Source organism: Elephas maximus, chromosome 18, assembly GCF_024166365.1.
Source record: "Elephas maximus indicus isolate mEleMax1 chromosome 18, mEleMax1 primary haplotype, whole genome shotgun sequence".
Classification (NCBI taxonomy): Eukaryota; Metazoa; Chordata; class Mammalia; order Proboscidea; family Elephantidae; genus Elephas; species Elephas maximus.
Genome location: NC_064836.1, coordinates 67600269 through 67617115, shown reverse-complemented (window position 1 = coordinate 67617115; position 16847 = coordinate 67600269). Strand labels below are relative to the sequence as shown.

General features: G+C 40.6%; 1 protein-coding gene across 4 annotated transcripts in view; it reads right to left on the bottom strand.

The window, feature by feature from the left end:
- The window catches only part of CRYBG3 (crystallin beta-gamma domain containing 3), a 135784-nt gene extending 132543 nt beyond the window's left edge, over positions 1-3241 (bottom strand). For all 4 annotated transcript variants that reach the window (XM_049857906.1, XM_049857903.1, XM_049857904.1 and 1 more), the window contains exon 1: positions 2919-3241. In XM_049857906.1, coding sequence (XP_049713863.1) covers positions 2919-3067 — 149 coding nt within the window. In that variant the 5' untranslated portion in view covers positions 3068-3241. The remainder of the gene's footprint in view (positions 1-2918) is intronic.
- Between the last annotated feature and the right edge of the window lie 13606 nt (positions 3242-16847).

The window sequence follows — 16847 nt, the reverse complement described above, 5'->3', positions numbered from 1 at the left end:
GCACAGAGTGGTACAATCATGGCAAGCCTCACAGATACTGTTTGCCTTAGTTGGTATCACATGTGTTTTGTGAGTAGCCAAAACAAGGAAAGCGTGGTAAATTTAACTTATTGGTCTTCCGGTTATATTTGTGCTTAGATTTTTCATTCTGTACTTAAGGAATTTATATCCAGATTTGTATTTGTAGATGCTTAAGTTTACACAGTAGAATTCACATAAGTCAACACTGGGAGTGAAGAAGAAAAGAGGACTGTATAAGTTTGAGAAACGATGCATTTCGTTTCATTTTTCGAAAAACAAAAAAACCACTGCCATCGAATCAATTCCCACCTAGCAACCCCATAGGACAGAGTAGAACTGTCCACAGAGTTTCCAAGGACTGCCTGGTGGATTCAAACTGCCGACCTTCAGGTTAGCAGTCGTAGCACTTAACCACTATGCCACCAGGGTTTCCGTTCCATTTTTAGTATACTGAAAAACCGAAATACTGACATTAATGCTTAGTGATGGTTAAAGGGCCCAAAACTTACAAGTACAGCATAAGACTTGATAATATGTTAACTGACTGAAAAATAACTGATTTTGAACAAGTTTCTTTAAACCTGTTTGTTTTAGTTAGGTAAAAAAAAAAAAAAAAAATTAGGTGGGAATACTGATAACACAGGTTGGTCAAGGTCATGCGCAATAATATTATAAAAAGTACTTTGTAAGCCGCAAAGTGCTAGACATGTGATAGGCGCTAGTACTACTGTTTGCGGGTGGTCTCTGCCTCTCATGGCTCCTGGAGGAAAGTCGCCTTCTCTCAACACCTCTACACCCCAGCATAGCAAGTACCCTGTGTCTGCTGAGCCGGCTACTGTGCACTCAAATCCACCAGTACAGAAGGTAAAAAGGGGTTTCTGCTGCAAAGAGAAGCAGCCAAAAACACCCTTTAATTCTGAAATAAGATCACAGTGACAAATCACAATTCTGTTTCCAATCTTGTTAACACCAGGTGTTGTGTTACTGGGACACTGGTACTATACTAAGCATTTCCATTTGTTTCATTAAACTTTCAATAAAGGCTTTGTGCGCTTTTATATCCCTGAAAAGAAAGATTTAAGTGCATTTAAAACAGAACACCCATGCAAAGGATTATCTGCAATCCCCTTAACATGTGGTAAGTCATAAAAAAGATGAGGACAAAATTAGTGCTCATAGAAGAATACAAATTTTCCTTGTCAAAAAGCCATGGTCTGTAACTACCTGGAGATGGTTAAAATAGAGAAGTGGCAGGTAGACAAGGGACTAGCTGCTACAATGGTTAGCTCCTGTCAGAAGAGATTAGATTTGAAAACCGCCTTAAAAAGTCAAAATAGGGGCAGGGTAGGAGGCAGGCAGGCAGGCTTTCAGGATAATACTAAAATCAACCTGCAATTGGCCCACCTATTCCTTTCTAATACTGACTCAAATTTCCAACTTTTGCTGAATCTACTTGGGATTTCTTTCAAATGCTGCTTTCACATAATTCAAGATGGTCAGTGTTGTTACAGCGATGGCAGGCTCCATAGGCTGTCTGCCCACGCCAGCAGAGCTATCTGACATCCTGGCTGGGACCTGTGAGACCTCACAACTATTTTTAAGTACTGTGTAACTTCGAATTTCAAAGTCTCCCTTAAAAATCAGATAGGGCAATAATAGCTGAAACCTCCCAGGAGACTAACCAATTCCTTAGACGGATTTGGTATTTTATTAACAGAAATGTTTTCAAAAGTTGGGAAACTGAGGCACACGTAAACAACACCATTCGAATAACAAAACCTGGAGATTAGTGGAACCAAGCTCAGACACAACTGCAGTTCTCTCAGTTTCCTGCCCATTTTTCTTTGAAGCCCAACACTGCCCCTTTAAAATCTGAAGTAAACTGTAAACTTTCTGGAGGCGTCCCTCCAATTACATGGGTTACGCACTCTTCTAGTGCAATGGAGGCGGGGGGGTCTCATCAAAAGTTTAAAGCCGCAAATTTCATTTTATTTGATCCCTCTTCCCCCTTCCAGAGTGAATGAAAATACTTCATAGGAACAGGCATTCTAATGAGACACACCTAAAAATTCAATTGTACAGCAGGTGGAGGAAGGAAAAAAGATTACAAGAGAAAGGGCACATTTTCATTACGGAAACCGAGAGAGCTCGAGTCCCGGTTTTGGGAATCTGCTTGGGAACTTGAGGCAGATGTTCCCGAAAAGAGAGATGAAAGAAAGAAGGGCGGCATTACTTAAGTGTCCAGATAATAGTAAATAAAACTGTTGTTGTTGGATAGGCGGCATTCCTTAAATGTCCAGTTAATGGTAAACAAAAACGTTGTTGTTGGATAAAACCGTTGATGTTTTTATGAAAGCTTGGGAACTTAGTATCACACTTTTTAAAAAATCTTTCCTACAGCATTTAAATAAGACGGCAAGGTGCCAGCTGACGGGTGCCGCTCCAAAGCCTTACCTTTCCCACTTCGGCCTGATCTACACACCGCTTCTCCCTTCCTCCCCTGGCTGACCGCTCGGCTCCGCTCACAACTGTTTCGCGTTACTGCCGGCCGGACGCCGGGGAGATCGCTGCTGCCAGGACTTGGGGGGCAGGCGCGTGGGGACGGGAACAGAATCCCGGAGCGGGGGCGAAGAGCCGGCTGTGCGCCCGGGCCCGGGGGCACGCAGTCGCCCGCGCGTCAGGAACTTTACGCAGGTTTAACAGACCGAGGAATAGGGGTGATGCGGCGTGGGGAGCTGGGCGAGAAGCGGGGAACTTTAGCAATGGAGGAAGGAGAACAGAAAGTGGCCAGCAAACTGCACCCCGGCCCGAGAGCGGCTTGCTGCCGGCGGTCCGGCCAGGAGCTCCGGTCCCGCCGAGTCCGCGCAGCCCACCCCCTCGCCCCCTGCGGCTCCCACCTGGCAGCACCCCGGCCCGGAGCCGGCGTCTGGCTCGTCCCCAGCCTCTCCTCCTCTTCCTCTTCCTTGTCCCGGGAAGGGCTTCGGGGAGCGAAGAACCGGGAGAGGCTGTGCCACGGGGCGCCGCCTCTCCTCCGGCCGCCGGACATCTCCCCGGTGCGGCCGCCGGCCCCTGCTCGTCTGCGGGGAACAGGCGAGGCGGTGCCGTCCGCCCGCAGCCCGGCGCCCCGGGAGCCGGCAAGCGCAGGAGCGACAGGCGCGGGCCGACGGCGCGGCTCAGCGCATCGCGGGCAGGAGAGGCGGGCGCGACGCGCTCCCCGCGCGGCTGCTCCGGGCGCTGCAGCGGCGGCTCCTCCCCGCCCCTGCCGGCCGGCCGGCCCCCGGGAGGAGCCAGAGGTCGCGGCACCGCCCCGAGCCGGGCGCAGCAGCCACCGCCCTCCCTCCCTCCCTCCCGGGGCGGGGGTCCCAGCGAGGGCGCCAGCCTCAGGCCGCGAGGAGAAGCGACGCTGGACGCCGGACTTCCCGCCCAGACGACTTCAGGCTGCAGCCTGTTTAGCTTTGCTTTTTGTTGTTGTTACTGATTTGTTTTCTATCCTACAGCCAATGCATGTAAACAGTTTTCAGACTTCTGAAAGTTTATGAAAATGCTTGGTAAACAGCAGAGCCTTTCCACCCACAAACAGCTCCCCCAAACACAGTCTCAGCCAGTGGTTACCCAGCGCCAAGTGAATGGCGGAGGTGGGGGTACCTGTCACGCTCTGCCAGCAGCTCGCTTCTTGGTCGGCTAGTTCAAGTCAGAAGTAACAAGTGCTTTAAAGTTCTCACACTCCGAGTTACATATAAGCCCAGATCATTTCAGAAGCAGCTGGTGGCGTGTGAGCTTCCTTTCTGCCCCCAGCTGCCTCCAAGAAGCACTCCAGCCGCCACTGTCTGCCACACAGCCCGAGGCACTCACTCTGATTTGTTCCAGCTGGATTTAACCCACAGATTTAAATCAGCCCAGTTTCTCAACTGGGTTCATCCCAGACTATCCCTCAAGATCTACCAGTGCTTTCTGTTTTGTAAATCCTTCTTCCTTCTCTGTGACTCTGAGAGAACAGGAAAAGGCTAGAATAAAAAACACCCTAGCATAAGACAAGTTCCTGATTCTAGCTTTATTATTTTAGGGGAAAATCTCCATTGAAGGTCCACTCACCAGAAACCCAAAGAGAACAGGACAGCAAAGAAAGTATGGAGCAAACTGTTCCCTCCAGCTAGATGGCCCAGAGAATAATTTATTTCCTAAAAGAAATGTTAAATGACTACCAGATGTGTCCCCTGCTTATAATGTGACTCGGCAGGTCCTACTTCTTAAAGCCCACCCAGGGAGTGGCTTGTTCAGGAAGACTTTCTGGGAATAAAAGCAGGTGGGAGCCGGTAAAATTTCTTAATGAATCATGGTTTTAACTAATAATATTTCTCTAAGAATAAGAATTTCTCCAAGAAATAGCTCTCAAAGAAAACGCTGATAGTCCTCATATTTCTTCAAAGGCCAGTCTTCTCGCTATGTGAAAAAGCGTCAGAATCATGATATGTAAAGTCTTCCATACTGAAATTTTCTACAGTGTTGCTGAGGATGGTATGAGTAGTAGAAATAATGCTATCGTTAATCCAGCTAGAATCTCTTCTTTCCTTAATTAGGATTGTTTGCTTTGTAGCCATAAACATGATAACTATTAGTAGACAGCTTTCAAAGGTATAAAACCAAAAATCGAAACCCATTGCCTTCGAGTTGATTCCTACTCATAGGGAACCTATAGGACAGAGTAGAACTGCCCCATAGGGTTTCCAAGGCTGTAATCTTTATGGAAGCTGACTGCCAAATCTTTCTTCTGTGAAGAGGCTGGGGGGAGTTCAAACCTCCACCTTTTCAGTTAGAAGCCAAGAACTTAAACACTGTGCCACCAGGGCTCCTGCAAAGGTATAAAATAATGTAAATATTATTAGAGGCCCCAAGAGTGACAAGGACTTGAAGTGAAGAGAACTTAAAGCACCTACTGATGAAGATCAAAGACTACGGCCTTTAGTATGGATTACACCTCAACATAAAGAAAATGAAAATCCTCACAAATAGAAAAAAGTGACGTCCAGGATTTCATTTTACTTGGATCAACAATCAATGCCCATGGAAGCAGCAGTCAAGAAATCAAACAGCGTATTGCATTGTGCAAATCTGCTGCAAAAGACCTCTTTCAAGTATTAAAAAGCAAAGATATCACCTTGTGGACTAAGGTGCACCTGATTCAAGCCATGGTATTTTCAATTGCCTCATATACATGCAAAAGCTGGACAATGAATAAGGAAGATAAAGAAGAACTGATGCCTTCGAATTATGGTGTTGGCGAAGAATATTGAATACACCATGGACTTTCAGAAGAAAAGACAAACCTGTCTTGGAAGAAGTACAACCAGGGAAGGGAGGATGGCAAGACTTTATGTACTTTGGACATGTTATCAGGAGGGACGAGTCCCTGGAGGACATCATGCTTGGTAAACTAGAGGGTCCACGAAAAAGAGGAAGACCCTCACCGAGATAGATTAACACAGTGGCTGCAACAATGGGGTCAAGCATAGCAACAGTTGTGAGGACGGTGCAAGACCAGGCAGTGTTTCATTCTGTTGTGCATAGGATTGCTATGAGTCAAAACTAACTCGACGGCACCTAACAACAACAGAGTGAATAGGAGCCCTGGCAGCATGGTGGTTAAAGACATCAGTTACTTATCAAATAGTCAGTGGTTTGAACCCACCAGCCATTCTGCAGGAGAAAGATGTGGCAGTCTGTTTCTGTAAAGATTACAGCCTTGGGAGCCCTATGGGTTGTCCTATATGGCCACTATGAGTCAGAATCAACAAGACGGCAATGGATTTAGGGTGAACACTTCAGCCAGTGCAGAAAAAAAAAAAATAAATAAAAGCATGATATATTTTTCTTTTTCTCAAAAACAACTACCTCATGAAGGAAACAACTACTGTCTAATGATACCCTGATCCCTACTCTAGTAGAGCAAAGCACTTCAGTTACTATCAAATACAAACAGTGCCCTGCTTTCATTAAGGCAAACTTTGTCTATGAAAAACAAGTTTAAAATGATAAAACAATGGCCCTTGACTTTTTGTTCATTAGCTTTTCCAGTATTTATCAGTTTTCTAGATGTCCTACATCCTTATACTCTGTACCCATAAGAACAAATTCCTGAGTACCAAGTTCTAAGGCTGCATTAGGAATGTTGTCTTCAGTCATTCATCCCTTCAGTTATTCCCAGACATTTAGCAACTGCCTACCATAGAGGGGAGCCCTGGTGGCACAGTGGTTAAGTGACCAGTTGCTAAGCAAAAGGTCAGCAGTTCAAATCCACCGGCCACTCCTTGGAAACCCAGTGGGGCAGTTCTACTCTGTCCTGTAGGGTCGCTATGAGTTGGAATCAACTCAATGGCAATTTTTTTTTTTTTTTTGGTTTTACAGTAGAGGCAGATTTACTGTGATATACTGATGAAGCTGAAGCTTCAAGGCCCCTTCCTGGAATGAGCTCAACCAAGGCAAACGCAGCAATGCGAGCACATGGCCATATGTTTTTTTTTTAAATGAACAAATCTAAATATTTTAACTGCAATTGATTAAGACCACGATCTCTTTCTACTTGGACTTTCCCTCCTTCATGCTTCCTCTAGAGTCATTCAGTGTTGCAGTTATTGAGGGTGCTTTGAGATCTGTTGGGGAATTTGAGTTGGGAATACATTTTGTTTGGATTTAGTGGGATATATTTATGTGGCTGGCAACCTCTCATATGTAGTTAAACTATTGCTTAAATTCCAGTTTGCCCATTTGACAATTTACCAAGCGTTAGGCCCAAGTTGTAGGACCAGTAGTCCTATCGAGAAAGAAATGTATCCTGTGGCTGTTGGCACTGAAACTATGTGGAGACTAGAAGTGAAACAAGGCCTGAAATTCACAGCAGCTGACGGGAACCTGTGAGAAAGTCTTCCAGGCACCAAAAGACAAAATTTCAAGAGGCAGAGTCACTTCTAATTGATGTAATTTCTCTCATAACAAGAATATGCTCAATAATGGAGTGTATACAATTTTTATAACTACAAATTCACTGAACATTTTTTTCTTTTTGATGATAATCATGTCGTCTTAGTTATCTAGGGCTGCTGTAACAGAAATACCACAAGCGGATGGCTTTAACAAACAAATTTATTTCCTCACAGTTTAGGAGGCTAGCAGTCCAAATTCAGTGTACCAGCTCTAGGGGAAGGCTTTCTGTTTCTGTCAGCTCTGGGGGGAAGGTCCTTGTCTCTGCAGCTTTTGTTTCCTGGTTCCTTGGAGACCTCCATGTGGCTTGACATCACTCTTTCCTCATCTCTGCTTGCTTAATCTACTCATTTTACATTTGGTAAGAGATTGACTCAATACACACCCTACACTAATCCTGCCTCATTAACACAACAAAGACAACCCCTTCCCAAATGGGATTATAATGACAGGCATAGAGGTTAGGATTTACAACACATATGCTGGGGGGGATACAATTCAGTCTATAACATATGTGTGTACATGCAGTGTTGCATGTTTACATAGCCCTTCTAACAAAAATAATAATTGAGCAACAAAGCTAAAGGAAAGACTATTTTTTGTATAGAAAATGATACTAAAAAATTATTATTATATGAAAACTATCAAAGAGTATGCTATTATAGAGGGTATCAAGCGTTTAATGGAAAAATACGTTGGCTTTCTAGATTTTGTGATATTAGCCTCCCCCGTTTTTTAAATTGGTAATTTGTGTAATTTATTTTTCCACTGTCTATAAATGCCCACATTTGTATCTAGTATTTTAGGCTTAGTCTTGAGTTCTTTCTTTAGTGAAAAATAGTGAGGACCCTACAAATTCTAGAAACTTCAGATCCACAAAACCTGGGTCTGTCCTTGATTGCCTACTATGTGTCAAATACATGCTCAGTCTTAGAAACACAATGATGACAGACCAAGTGCTTTCCCTCAAGGAGGAAGTCTGATAAGGGAGACAGGTGAGGAACAGCAGAAATTCTTCTACGGCATGTATAAGATGGACTCCCAGCTCGGTCTAGAAGATTCAGGGAAAGCTCTCTAAAAGAGATAACTGTAAGTATGCTCTCTTCCTCTCCACCTCTGTGACAGTGTGACTTCCATAAAAAGACTGCAATTCAGTAGCTTATTTGACAAATGAGAAAACCTGATGTTCCCAGAGGTTAAATGACTTTCCGAAAATTGAGTATCTTACTAGTTAGTAACAGTGCTGCTAGACCCCGAGTTTCAGGACTTCCAGTGTCATATGTGGAATTGATTAATTAATTCAGATTAATTAATTAATTCAGTTACTGAATTACCATTATCAAAGCATAAGCACTATACTCAAAACTATGAGAACAGACTCTCAGTGCTGATGGCTGAAGCATTTAAACAAGGATGCAAGTGCAGTTTAGAAATGCTAAGCTTTTTGATTTGAAACGTCCACTAGAAGGATAAACTTTTGCACACATCTTAACCAAAAAAAAAAAACCAAACCCACTGCTGTTGAGTCAATTCCGACTCACAGCAATCCTGTAGGACAGAGCAGAGCTGCCTTATAGGGTTTCCAAGGCTGTGTAAATCTTTGCAGAAGCAGACTGCCACATCTTTCTCCCAAGAAGCCGCTGGTGGGCTCGAACCGCACAGTATTTACTGTGTGGCAGGTGGCCTGAGAAAATTAAGACAGCTGTCAACATCAAGGAGACCACCAGCCCATGAAAAGCAAGCAGATGGATTGGGGCACTTCGCTAGCTGCCTCCTAGAATAATAGCTGTGCATGGCCAAATGAGGCAATGTCATGGTGCCCAGGGCAGCAAAAAGCTATTACTGGATATAAGCCTCAATTAGGAGATGGGGCGGGGGCACATCCTCCCCTTCCTTTGTTAGTGTAGCTCAAGTTTTCGTTAAGAACCACCACAGCAAATAAGAAAAGAAAAAAGATGTTTGTATTTCTCATTCTGTTACTTTCTGATTATCATCATTTGTACCACAGGAAAACTCCTCGGCCTTACTGCTTCAGTGAGAGCAGATGGTGAAATTTTTAAGTAATTGGTTCTTTAGACTTCCGTGAAGTTTTATTGTATTGTTTGCCTGCTTTTTATTTGCAGAACATGTGGAGATTGAGATCCTTCAAACACACATCTTTTAATGCTTAAATTAAGATGCTTTAGTCTGATCGAAGTTGTGAATTTTTTTCATTCCTTCTTCATATGATGATACTTGCAAAGAGAAAGGACTTCTTTCCAAAAAAAAAAAAAAAATTAAATATTTACTTCTAAAACAGTGTAAAAAATTTCCTAGTACAAAATGTTGTATTCTAAAAAGTATGTAAATAGAAGGAACATTTCTTTGGCAAACAAAATTATAAGACACATTCCAGAGTAGTTGTTCACACCAACTCAGTTTGATGTGGCTTTTGCCCGAGCCTAATGCTATCCGAAATGTAAGTCATGTGTAGGATATTAACTTTGACCAACGCAGCTTCACAAGCGTGACACAGATGATGGCTCAGAATGATATTACATAAGAAACTTAGCCCCTATATTCTATTTTCCCAAAATATGTCATCTGACTACATTAGCTATGCACTGTATTGTGGATTTATGATATGTAACTGTAAATGGATCTATTCTCTAAAGAACAATTATTTATAAATCCCTAGGATTACAGTATTAGTGTTTATTGTAAATTTTATTTATTTGGGCTTCATGAAACCAAGCTTTAGAGTAAATGATAACTGGTTTATGAATTGACTTTCTTCTTTTTTTATTCTGAAATAAGAAAACAATGTCCCAAAGGCCTGAGTCTTCTTACTATGGGCATTTTGTTTGCAGTTTGATTTGGTGCAGTGGTTTAAAAACAAGGCATAGAAGCAGCTGCTATTGTGAGCAAATGTTTTGATTAGACAGAGAAAGCAGCTGGAAGTCCTACATGCTGTCATTTAAGATAAACCAGTTTTCACAAGCACTCATTGGGGACTTCACCTAGTTCTAAAATTAAGATTAACGTTATTTCCTTTACATGAGACTTTTTTTTTAAAACAGAATAATAGAATCTACTCACGCTGAGTATAATCTGGAGGGATGACGTACTGAATACAGAACTGAATATAAACTTGACATACTTATCTATGGAAATCTTTCTGTCATACTCCATTATGAAATAATGACATCATTAATAAACTTTCAGAAAATCTCGTTTAAAATATTGCTAAAGGTAGCAATGAACAAAATCCATATAAAACCAAGTATTACTATAAAAACTCATTGCCATTGATTCAATTCTGACCCATAGCGAACCTGTAGGACAGAGTAGAACTGCCCTATAGGGTTTCCAAGGCTGTAATCTTTTTTTTTTTTTTTAACTTTTCTTTTATTAATTTCTTTATTGAACTTCACATGAAGGTTTACAGAGTGAACTACATTCTCATTAAACAATTAGTACACGTATTGTTTTCTGACCTGAGCTGCCAACCCCACGACTTTTTAACACTCTCCCCTTCTCAACCTTGGGTTTCACCATTACTAGATTTCCTGTCCCCTCTTGCCTTCTTGTCCTTGCCCCTGGGCAAGTTTTGTTTTTATGGGCCTGTCTAATCTTTGGCTGAAGGGTGAACCTCAAGAGCGACCCCAGTACTGAGCTAAAAGGATGTCTGGGGGCCATACTCTTGGGGTTTCTCCACTATCTATCTGTTAGAGCAGTAAGTCTGGTCTTTTTGGTGTGTGTTTGAGTTAGATTTTGTTCTACATTTTTCTCCAGGTCTGTCCGGGACTCTCTCTATTGTGATCCCTGTCCGAGCAGTGGTAGTGATAACTGGGCACCATCTAGTTGTGCTGGACTCCATCTGGTACAGGCTGTGGTATTTGTGGTCCATTAGTCCTTTGGACTAGTCTTCTTGTGTCTTTGGTTTCCTTCATTCTCCCTTGCTCCAGATGGGGTGAGACCAGGCAAATACCTTAGATGGCCGCTTACAAGCTTTTAAGACAGCAGATGCTACTTACCAAAGTAGAATGTAGAACATTTTTTTTACATATATAAATTATGTTATGCCAAATGAGCTAGACAGTCCCTGGGACCATGGTCCCCACAGCCTTCAGCCCAGTAATTCAGTCCCTCAGGGAGTTTGGATGTGTCTGTGGAGCTTCCGTGACCTTGCCTTTGACAAGGTGTGCTGGCTTCCCAGTATTGTGTATCGTCCTACCCTTCACCAAAGTTACCATTTATCTATTGTCTACTTAGTGTTTTCCCTCCTACCCCTCCTCTCCCTCAGAACCATCTAAGATTATTTTTTTTGTGTGTGTAAATTTTTTCATGAGTTGTTATAGCAGTGGTCTCATACAATATTTGTCATTTTGTGATTGAATTATTTCACTTAGCATAATGCCCTCCAGAATTATCCGTGTTGTAACATGCTTCAAAAACTCATCACACTTCTTTATTGTTGCAGAGTATTTCATTGTGTGTACATACCACAGTTTATTTTTCCATTCATCAATTGATGGGCACCTAGGTTGTTTCCATCTTTTTGCTATTGTGAACGATGCTGCAGTGAAACATGGGTGTGCATATATCTATTCGTGTGACGGCTCTTATTTCTCTCGGAGGAGTAGGATTGCTGAAATCATATGGTATTTCTATTGCTAGCTCCTTAAGGAAGTGCCATATCGGTTTCCAAGATGGCTGTAACATTTTGCATTCCCACCAGCAGTGCATAAGAGCTCCAATCTCCCCACAGCCTCTGCAACATTTGTTACTTTCTGGTTTTTCTGATTCGCACCAGTAATGTCAGGGTGAGATGGCATCTCAGTGTGGTTTTGATTCGTATTTCTCTAATGGCTAGTGATTGCGACCGTTTCCTGATGTGTCTGTCAGCCGCTTGAATGTCTTCTTTGGCTGTGTCTGTTCATATCCTTTGCCCATTTTTAATTGGATTATTTGTCTTTTTGTTATAGAGGTGTTGGATTTTCCCATAGATTTTAGAGATTAGGCCTTTATCAGTTTTGTCACAGTTAATTTTTTTTTTTTTTCCCCAGTTTGTAGGTTCTTTTTTTACTCTTTTGGTGAAATCTTGTGATGAGCGTGTTTACTTTTTAGAAAGTCCCAGTTATGTAGCTTATCTTCTCGTGTTCGTGTATCGTTAGTTATGGGTTGTATCCTGTTAATGCCATGTATTAGGGCCTCTAGCACTGACCCTATTTTTTCTTCAATGATCTTTACAGTTTTTGGTTTTATATTTAGGTCTTTGATGCATTTTGAATTAGTTCTTGTGTATGGTGTGAGGTATAGGTCCTGTTTCATTTTTTTGCAGATGGACATCCAGCTTTGCCAGCACTATTTGTTAAAAAAGATTGTCTTTTCCCTGGTGGACTTTGGGCCTTTGTTAAAGATTAGGTAACCATAGGTGGCTGTATTTACATCTGGGTTCTAAATTCTGTTCCATTGGTCAATGTGTGTGTTGTTTACCAGTGCCAGACTGTTTTGACTACTTTAACTATATAGTTGGTTCTGAGGTCAGGTAATGTGAGTCCTTCTACTTTCTTTTTCTTCTTCAGTAGTGTTTTACTTATCTGGGGCCTCTTCGCTTTCCATTTAAAATTTATAATTAGTTTTCCCACCTCTTTAAAGAATGCTGTTGGTATTTGGATTGGAATTGCATTGTATTTGTAGATTGCTTTGCGTAGAATTGACATTTTTTACAATTTTAAGTCTGCCTATCAGTAAACATATGTTTTTCCATTAATGTAGGTCTCTTTTAGTTTCTTGCAGTAATGTTTTGTAGTTTTTTTTGTGTAGGTCTTCTATGTCCCTGGTTAGATTTATTCCTAAGTATTTTGTTTTTTTTTTTAGGGGCTACTTTAAATGGTATTGTTTTCCTGATTTCCTTTTCATTGTTCTCTTTATTGGTGTATAGGAATTCAATGGATTTTTGTATGTTTATCTTGTATCCTGCTATCTGCTGAATCTATTAGTTCCAGTAGTTTTCTCATGGCATCTTTTGGGTTTTCTATGCATAAAAAAAAAAAAAAAAAAAAAAAAATTATGTATAGTATTATATAATCTGTAAGTAGGGAAAGTTTTACTTATTCCTTACCAGTTTGGATGCCCTTTATTTCTGTTTCTTGCCTTATTGCTCTAGCTAGGACTTCCAACACAATGTTAAATAGGAGTGGTGATAAAGGGCATCCTTGTCTTGTTCCTGTTCTCAAGGGAAATGTTTTCCACCTCTCTCCATTGAGGATGATGTTGGCCTTTGGTTTTGTATAAGGCCCTTTATCATGTTGAGAAATTTACCTTCTATACCTATTTTACTGAAAGTTTTTTATCAGGAACAGGTGTTGGACTTTGTCGAATGCCTTTTCTGCGTCAACTGAGATGATCATGTGATTCTTTTATTTATGTGGTGGACTACGTTGACTGGTTTTCTAATGTTGAACCATCTTTGCATACGTGGTATGAATCTCACTTGGTCGTGGTATTATTTTTTTAATATGATGCTGAATTCTATTGGCTAGAATTTTGTTGAGATTTTTGCATCTATATTCATGAGAAATATTGGTCTGTAATTTTCTTTTTTTGTGATGTCTTTGCCCGGTTTTGGTATCAGGGTTATGGTGGTTTCATGGAATGAATTCAGAAGTATCCCTTCTTCTTCTATGTTCTGAAATAGTTTGAGTAGTACTGGTGTAAGCTCTTCTCTGAAAATTTGGTAGAATTCTCCAGTGAAGCCATCTGGCCCAGGGCTTTTTGTGTTGAGGGTTTTAAAATGACCTTTTCAATCTCTTCTCTTGTCATGGGTCTGTTCAGATTTTCAACTTCAATTTGTATTAGTTTGAGTAGGTAGTGTGTTTCTAGAAATTTGCCCATTTCCTCTAGGTTTTCAAATTTGTTGGAGTTTCTTGTAGTACTCTGTTATGATCCTTTTTATTTCAGTAGGGTCTGTTGTATATCCCCCATTTCATTTCTTATTTGGGTTATTTGCCAATGTATTTGCCAGTTGAGAAGTAAGCCAAATGCATGATAATGGAAGCTGACTGCCTAGAAGTGCTCATTTGGGGAACTAAAACTTTTAGTTGTTGTTGTTGGCATATTTGCTGAAAGCCTACTAACCATAACCACCACTAACGAGTTGCCAATGGAGTCAATTCAGACTCATGGCAACTGCATGTGTGTCAGAGTAAAACTATGCTCCACAGGATTTTCAATGGATAATTTTTCAGAAGTAGGCCATCAGGCTTTTCTTCTGAGGTGCCTCTGGGTGGACTCAAACCTCCAGCCTTTTGCTCAGCAGCCGAACGCATTCATCATTGCACCACTAATCACTATACATTCAAAAAAGCAAAACAAAATGTACAAGAAAATGGAGACTTCTCAAATAAAGATCTAGATAAATTCTAAAGATCGTTGACCTAGGATTTGTTCCACTAGTGTTAGCTGCTTCAAATTTAATTAGGATAGTTGGTGGGAGGAATTAAAAAAACAAAAACCCATTGCCCATCAAGTCCGTTCTGACTCATAGCGACCCTGTAGGACAGAGTAGAACTGGCCCGTTAAAGTTTCCAAGGCTGTAATCTTTATGGAAGCATACTGCCACATCTTTCTCCTGTGAAGTGGCTTGTGGGTTTGAATTGCCAACTTGTTGGTTAGTAGCCAAGTGCTTTAACCCCTACCCCACCAGAGCTTCTTGGGAGGAATATATGTTAACAAAAAAATTCCCATCTACATGGTTGTTTTATAGACATTCACCCATTCAATTAACATTCATTGAATACTTCCAGCACGTAGAATGCCCACTGTGGTCTACACTCAAGGGGCTCAGTCTAAGAGCAGGAAACACAGAAGTAAACAACAGTTACAAATTACAAAACAGCAAAATAAATATGAACAGTATTAAAGGTACCTGGGGAAAGGGAGGAGAGAGCGCTTAACTATATTGCTTGGAGTAAGGGATAGACTTTACCAATCACAGCTCTAGAGCACAGTATGGATTAAAACTCCTGCAACCAGAACCTAGTTCAAACACCTGTTGGAGCAGATTTGCCTTATATCCTGCTCCTTACATTGCAGGAGCCCAAAAGTAATATCAAGGACCAATAGGAGTGCACACAATAGTCGGCCAGTGGACATATAATTAGTACCTGCTTGCTGTCTATTTGTTGAGGAGATACTGCAGTAAACAGGTGCTACTACATTGTGAATCATCAAATACTAAGTGTCATGTATAAGGACACACAAGGGCTTTGGTATGTTAATATGAAACTACCTTAGATGAACTTTTTGCTACAGTCTTTTGACCTTCTTTAAAATAATTGCATAGCTAAAAAGTAAATGCCAATTATAAGGTATGAGAAAGATGCAGATGGAGAAATCCTGCACTCATCCTAACTCAACCTACATAACCTGAGTTTACAGCTGTCGATTAGTGACTGAGACAGGTTAGACCAGCAGACCAGGCCCGGGGAAGTCTGGAAATTAGTCGACCAGCTAATTTAGGACTAAAATGAAGTGTATAGAAGAGCCAAACAGTTTGTTAGCTGGAACATTCTTATTTAAATTGCCTTTCTTGTTGTTACTACCTTGAATTCACCCCTAAAGTTTGTAAGGCTGACAGTATTACTGTTGTGAAATCTAGAAAATCACCAGGTGCATCTTTAAGATTGGTGGTTAAAGCTTTTTTAAAATAAGAATTGGCAACAGTAATGTATTTTCTAATATATCTACAAATTTCAAGAATTCTATAATTTATATAAATATATTTTTCTGTTCTAGTTGCAATTATCAATACATTCAGGTGGTTGATTTTTATGAGTGACACTATTTCAGACTTTCTTTTTTGAAAATTACATATCTACTGTATTCTCTCTTGGTTCTTCTTTATTATGTAAAATGCCATTTGCTCTGTTTTATTATTTCATATATCATTAATTTTTTAATATTATTTTGATTTTGGAACTATTTCAAATTTACAGAAAAATTGCAAGAATAATACAAAGAACCTCTTTTTTCCCCTTAACCATTTGAAAGTATATTGCCAAAATGATACCCCATTCTCAAAATACTTTGAATGGTATGGAATTCCTAGAAACATGAACATCCTCCTAAAATCCTAAATAACCAAAGCACAACCCTCAAAATCAAGGAATTAGTTCTGATATATCATACCATCTCTCCTCAGACCCCATTCAAATCTTGCCAGTTGTCTCATCAATATCTTTTAGACATTTAATTGTAGTGTCTCTTTAGTCTCATTCAATCTTGAAAAGTTCTTCAGTCTTTCCTTGACTTTCATGACTTTGACACTTTTGAAGGTTACATGCTGATTTTTTTTTCCTCCCCCCCACCCCCCAATATCCCCCTATCTGGGTATGTCTGGTGTTTCCTTATGCTTAGATTCAGCTTATTTATTTTTGGCAAAAAACATCACAAAAGTGATCCCATGTACTCCTTGTTGTGTCAGGTGGTCCATGATTTTGATTTGCCCCATTACTGGTGATGTTAACTTGGATCACTTTAATAGGTGGTGCCTACAATCTTTCTCCATTATAAAGTTACTTTTTTCCCTCTGTGAGTAATAAGCATTTCATGGAGAGGTAGCTTAAGGGTACGTAACAACCTTTCACTATTGTTTTTAGCATCCATTGATGTTTCTTGAATGAATTATTATTACGATGGTTACAAAGTGATGATTTTCTCATTCCTTCTACATTTATTTGTAGGTATTGTACTGTTGTCTCCCCATTTACTTATTCATTTATTTATATTACATGGCTACATGGATTTCTATTTTATTCAATAAGTTAGAGCAAATTACTATCTTTATTCATTTTCATGTTAAAATT